Genomic DNA, 6,657 nt, shown 5'->3' on the forward strand with positions numbered 1-6,657 from the left:
ACTTTCACGAAGAAAAAAAAATGAAAATCATTTCCACATCGACTTTATTGTACAAAGTGTGTACAATAATTGTGCAGAAAACATTACTATAAACTATATATAGTTATACAAAATAGTGAGCATTCCTAGTAATCTCACTAAATTTTACTAGTCAAAATAACTAAAAAATCATTTTTCTCTATTCTGATGAGCCACTTTTTTAAAGCACCTCCAACATCTCACTATTTTAACTACTCACTATCACTATTATATTTAAATAATTTTTTTTTTTTTTTTTTTTTTCAGATTTACTTGTTTTGTTGGTGGAAGTAGACTTTTTGGCGCATGGCCCAATCCATGCTTATACACGTAATAAAAACCCCTCGTTGACCCACCCAGTGAGCCCATCCCACGGTCAATATTCAATATTGAATGCCTGGAGGCATGAACCACGTGAACGAGGTTGGCCCCATAGCAATGGAGTCCAATCTGATCTGAATTCAAATGGGAAATGTTTCTGTGTTCCTTACTAAACTCCGCTATAAAACCCTAAAGAATATCTGACTACTGTATCGGTCATGCAGATCCAATGCACCTGGACATGCCCCGGAGTTCGCTTGAGGCAGTCCACACTCCTCTCCTTTTCAAAGCATTTGCGTAAAATCCACGGCGATTGTGTTAGGAGAGGAAGAGAAAGGGGGAGCAGTGGCTACCCATCTTTTGTAACCACCATGTCTGCCGTTTCGACAGAGAAAGATGCCGTTTCGACTCATACCGGATCGACCCAGAACACCCCTCAGCCTTTGCAGGTATTAACCCAATTTTATTTCTGCTACATTTTGGCTTACTTTTTGTGGGTCTGGTTTTAATTGAAATAGGTTTTCCTCCTTTTGCCATTTCGTATAATTTCCTTTAATACAAGTATAGTTTCTTCTCTGTTTCTTGCATGTGTCTCTGTGTTTTTTAAGTCAATTTAAAATGGGTGTGACTTGATTTGAAAATTGGTTGGCCATTGTTTTTATTTTTTATTTTCCCCCTTCATAGTATCTGAAATTTTAGCCGGTTTTTATTAACTTACGATTTTTTGGAGTGTAGTTGATCTTGGATTATTATTCACTTTATTGATTGCTATTATTTTGGTTGGGGCTATTCAAAGGTTGTGCTTTCAGGGTGACTAGATTGAGATTTGGTGTAAATTATTAGAAAGTAAACTGCATTGACTCTCATGGTATACGCTGAAGCATCACCACAGTAGATGCGTATGAAGGATAGGTACAGTGGTGAACTGGAGTCGTAGCAATGCATAAAACCACATTATTTATATTGACTAGGAGAGAGTCTTTTTTTTTTTGGCTGCGGAGCATATGAGAAAAGGTTGCCCTGAATATGCAGTCTTACAAGATTTACTCATCACATGAATGGGAATGAGGGGTTGAGGGGTTCTCTATTATGCAAATCGAGGTTTTTCTTTTCTTCTGTCGGAAGTTTTTGGAAAGGAACGAGTTTAGAGAAAAAAAAGAAAAAAAAGAAAAAAAGTGATGCATGGACATTCCTGGTCATTTCAAATTGTAATTAGTTTACTACAAATTATGAATGTGACTTAATTGTTAAGTATACTTTGAGATTAATTAAATTCTTTTTGAAGCTGAAATATATCGGATTATGAACAATTCAAACCCGGTGTACTTAGGGGCGCCTTACGCTTATTTTTTAAGTTTTCTTACTTATCAAAAAAAAAAAAAAAAATCTTCCAAAATTATCCAAGATCTGTTCCCACTCTCATAGGGAATTCAGTGCTTGGATTGCCAAATGAGGTGAATGCGAACGGATCAAAGGAAGTCCATGGAATTTCTGCAACTTCTGAAACTATATATATTTTGAACTATGCGGAAGATGTTCTTCTGTAAGAATCTGGTGGCTTATCTCTTCTTTCCCCATCTTCTTTAAGCTTTTCATATTCCGTGAGGGCTTAAGTTTCTCATCATAGTATGGGTGTCACTCACCGTTGCCCAAAAAAAAAAACTTATCAAAAAAAAGTTTCTCATCATGGAAGTTTTTTACATGCTCACTGTATTACTTCTGGAAGCTTTTGACATATGTAGTTCCAAATTAGAGGTTCGAAGTTGATAGGTGCTGGCATCGTCTCCCCACTCCCCGGTCCCCTCTCCCAGCACAAGGATTTGACTCAAATGATATCGTAGTCATTATGACTTCTATTTGGATTCAAAACACAGCGGAAGAATCCCATGAATTAGCTTCAAAATAGCATGGCATGGATGTATGCAAAACAAAAAATAGAAAAGCATACTCACAATGGGCAATTTGGCTACTCGTGCAAGGGGGTTGATTTGATTTTTTCCACCAAACTCACACCACATGGCTAGGGTTAGGGATTTAAAACTATAACACCTTGGTCCCACATTGGGAAGATGAGTAGCCACGTAGAGTAGATGGTTTATAAAGACATTCATGGGTATTAAGTCTCACATTGTTTAGTTACTCGGTGAAGCTAGACTTTATAAGTGATTCTAGGGAAGCTACAAATTGACTAGTCATTTTTGGGTGATTGGGCAGATATGGTTAACGCTTTCTCTGGGTCGTTACAGATACCTCATCTAAACCTTCTCCCCAATATTTGATTAGTGGCTAAAAGTGTGAGCTCTCAAGTTGTATGCATCTATTGCCTACACAAGCTCCCTATTTATAAGCACATGTAACCTATTGGAAGCTGCTAGGAAAAACCTTAGCCTCCATAGTGCATACACGGCCATTTTGGGTTTCCAGCTTGTGTCATTAAGTCAAACCCAATATGAATAATAATTAGCTTGGAGAGGGAACTAGAGAGAAAATAAAAACTAGCTCTAATAGGCCTATAACACTTGTCATCTCATGACTTATTATGGGTTCGTATTAATTATAATAAATTCTAATAAACAATTATAATTGCACTTTAGTTTTTCATTTTTGATTATGCAAATACTCCAAATGACTTATTATATTTTGACCCATCCATGAAATAATCTGTAATCGAACTAAAGTCAAAATAACTGTCACTTTAATTCACTACACTTTATTCTTGAGTACCCAATTTAATCCATTGATTATTCTCATACTTGTGAAATCTCAATTCACTTTGTACATAAAGTTTTAGTAACTCTTACTAAAACACTCAGGCCCGAAATTAAGAATAATCAATTCCATTAAATCTATCTCAAGGGAATATTTCATATCACTTTGATTAAATCAAAGGATTATGAATTCTATCTTGAGGAGTAGTGTTTCGACAATGCTACATGTGATCATCCAACACACCAAGATTTTGACCATGAAAGGTCTCACTCCTAAATATATTAAAATGACACCTACTTCACATATGAGTTCATATTTCTCGCAGGATTAAGAGTTCATGTTATAAGCAGTTTTGAGTTTAAGTTATTCTTTTGACAGTAGTTATAAAAAAATAACAACTTACGTGGTCCGTTCAATACATTGTATCCGCACCAACATATCAATCAAAAGTCTCTACTTCACATGATCAAAACAGATATTGATATGTTATAGTCTTATCAAATGGAATACACAATTCTATTACTTACTACGAACAATAGTTTATTAGTTACGAGATTTATGGTTCAAGATTTTCTGCGTAATAATCTCATTAACACACCTTAAACCATATTCAATTCAACTTATGGACTTCACATGTACATGATAAATAATAATCAATTGATGCATACATGTAAACAGTGAGATGCCCAATGTTCTTGAAATAAATCAATAAACAAACAACTTTATTTAATAAAACTAAAATGTCATACAAAGTAATTAGACTTAAGAGCATAAACCTTAACAACTTCTCCAGTCAGATCATGGTATAGTGTGATTCATCAAATGTGCATCTTTGACTGAGCTACATGTGTGCGCACATTAAACATGCATAGACTTTTATATATGTAGGTAATACCAACGCATGCTTAAAAAAGTAATACCGATTCATATATACATCCAAAATCATAAATATTACATGTACATGCAACCATAGAAGCACGTGTCAATTTTGGGTTTGAACTTTGTTTATCCTGTTGAAAGTCATATAGCCTGACCCATTGTTGGATTGGCTTTGTTGTGATTTTCCTTTTCTTTTTTCTTTAAACATGGGTTAGTGCCTTGTTGATGGCCAAATCTTTTTTGCAGTTTTCTCTTCTCTCTAAAAAATGAATGGTGACATTATGGTGTGTCATTATTAGTGTCGTTTCTACTATTCCTTCTAGTGAATTAGCATTTTTTTGTCAGGTTGCAAAGCGCTTGGAGAAGTTCAAAACTACAATCTTCACACAAATGAGTAGTCTTGCCATCAAGCATGGGGCAATAAACCTCGGCCAAGGCTTTCCAAACTTTGATGGTCCTGAGTTTGTAAAGGAAGCGGCAATCCAAGCCATTAAGGATGGGAAAAATCAATATGCTCGTGGATATGGAGTTCCAGACTTAAACAATGCCATTGTTGAACGGTTCAAGAAAGATGCTGGACTTCTGGTGGACCCTGAGAAGGAAGTCACTGTTACCTCTGGCTGCACAGAGGCGATTGCTGCTACTATCTTAGGGTTGATAAATCCTGGTGATGAGGTGATCCTCTTTGCTCCTTTTTATGATTCATATGAAGCTACTCTCTCCATGGCTGGTGCCAATATTAAATGTGTAACATTGCGCCCTCCGGATTTTGCTGTCCCCATCGATGAGCTCAAGTCTGCTATCTCCAAGAATACGCGTGCAATTCTTATAAATACTCCACATAACCCAACAGGAAAGATGTTCACTAGAGAGGAACTCAATACGATGGCATCCCTCTGCATTGAGAATGATGTGTTGGTTTTCACGGATGAAGTTTATGATAAGCTGGCATTTGAAATGGATCACATTTCCATGGCATCTCTTCCTGGAATGTATGAGCGCACAGTTACTATGAATTCCTTGGGGAAGACATTCTCCTTGACAGGGTGGAAAATTGGGTGGGCAATAGCTCCTCCCCATTTGACATGGGGAGTGCGGCAGGCGCATGCTTTCCTCACTTTTGCTACCTCCACTCCAATGCAGTGGGCAGCATCAGTTGCACTTAGAGCCCCGGACTCTTACTATGTGGAGCTAAAGAGAGATTACTTGGCAAAGAAGGCAATTTTAGTGGAGGGATTGAAGGCTGCTGGTTTCAAGGTATTTCCATCACGAGGGACCTATTTTGTGGTTGTGGATCATACCCCTTTTGGGCTGGAAAATGATGTTGCCTTTTGCGAGTATCTGATCAAGGAAGTTGGGGTGGTTGCAATTCCAACCAGCGTATTTTACTTGAACCCTGAAGATGGAAAGAATCTGGTGCGGTTCACCTTCTGCAAGGATGAGGGGACTCTGAAGGCTGCAGTTGAGAGGATGAAGGAGAAGTTGATCATGAGAAAATGATCCGACAGCATGGGTTTAGATCATTAGAACTTGATTGGGTCATAAGATGGAAATGTTCGTGTTGTAATGTTAATTTGCAGCACTTTGGAGTTATGAACTCGACTTTCTCCAATTCTCCTTGATCACAACTTTCTCCAATTCTCCTTGAACACGACTTTCTCCTACTTTCTTATTTTATGAATTTAAGATTGTTCAAAGGTGAAAACCAGGGGATAATGATGACTATGGGCTGTTCTCCTCCATTGTTGTGATATTGATCCTTTTGCTACTTGCTGGTAGAGCAGTGGACGATGCAGATGCTTAAGCTTTCTATATCATAGTATAACTAGCCTATAACTCGCCCTAGGCATGAACAAACAAACCACTCCATAATTGCTAACCGTATAATCAATTTTTAAGGCGGTTATAAATAACTGTTTGCCCTTGTATATAAATAATATAAATATTTATATTATATATTTAATATAAAAATAATAATTTTGATACACAAAGTAATGTATTTAATTTTAAAGAAAAATGCACAGACTCCCTCTCAAATTACCACTCTATTATCAACGCGCCCTTCAAACTACCAATTGTGTCAATGTCCCCCTTTAAACTACAAAAAAAATGTCAATGTTCCCCTAAAGCCAATAAAAAGACAAAAATAATCATTAAAAAGTTTCAATAACACAAATATATCCTTATAAATTTGAAAGAAAAAAAAAAAAAAATTAATAAAACCGATTTTTTTTTTTTTAAGATTGAAAAAAAAAAAAAAAAAAACTTAAATTTTTTTTTTTTAAAAAAAAAAAAAGAGGAAAATGAAAATCCAACGAGATGGTCCAAACTGAAAATTATATAAAAAGAAATCTAAAAAACAAAACAAAAAAAAAAAAAAAAAAAAAGAAGAAAAACCTTGGTTTTTTTTAGCTTTTAAAATTTTAATTTTATATTTTATTTTAATTTGTTTTGTTTTATATAATTTTAAGAATTTTTATAATTTCATGAAAGGGTATTTTTATCTTTGGGGGGACATTGACATTGTTTGGTAGTTTATGAAGAGACTGACACAATTGGTAGTTTTGAGGCCACATTAACGATTGAATGGTAGTTTAAAGAGAGTATATACACTTTTTCCTTAATTTTATTAATAAAAAAAAATAAAAAATCTTTCATCTGCTCTAAAATTGTTGTTCTCTTTGATTCCAATCAAAGATTACACTTGGGATCACAATTTATTATCAATAC

At 35.4% G+C, this 6,657-nt stretch overlaps 1 protein-coding gene across 1 annotated transcript; it reads left to right on the forward strand.

Annotated features, from left to right (window-relative positions):
- Positions 1-445: 445 nt before the first annotated feature.
- LOC133854465 (uncharacterized) lies at positions 446-5,667 on the forward strand. Its single transcript, XM_062290694.1, has 2 exons — positions 446-788; positions 4,273-5,667. Exons 1-2 carry the CDS (start codon positions 558-560, stop codon positions 5,425-5,427), a joined length of 1,386 nt encoding a protein of 461 aa, XP_062146678.1. The 5' UTR covers positions 446-557; the 3' UTR covers positions 5,428-5,667.
- Positions 5,668-6,657: the final 990 nt, after the last annotated feature.

This window comes from Alnus glutinosa, chromosome 1 (assembly GCF_958979055.1).
Source record: "Alnus glutinosa chromosome 1, dhAlnGlut1.1, whole genome shotgun sequence".
Classification (NCBI taxonomy): Eukaryota; Viridiplantae; Streptophyta; class Magnoliopsida; order Fagales; family Betulaceae; genus Alnus; species Alnus glutinosa.

Bases quoted from the DNA above. Each gene is read 5' to 3' on its own strand.
- LOC133854465 (XM_062290694.1), top strand. From the start codon at position 558: ATGCAGATCCAATGCACCTGGACATGCCCCGGAGTTCGCTTGAGGCAG. The intron at 789-4,272 runs GTATTAACCCAA...TTTTTTTGTCAG, and splicing joins ACACCCCTCAGCCTTTGCAG to GTTGCAAAGCGCTTGGAGAA.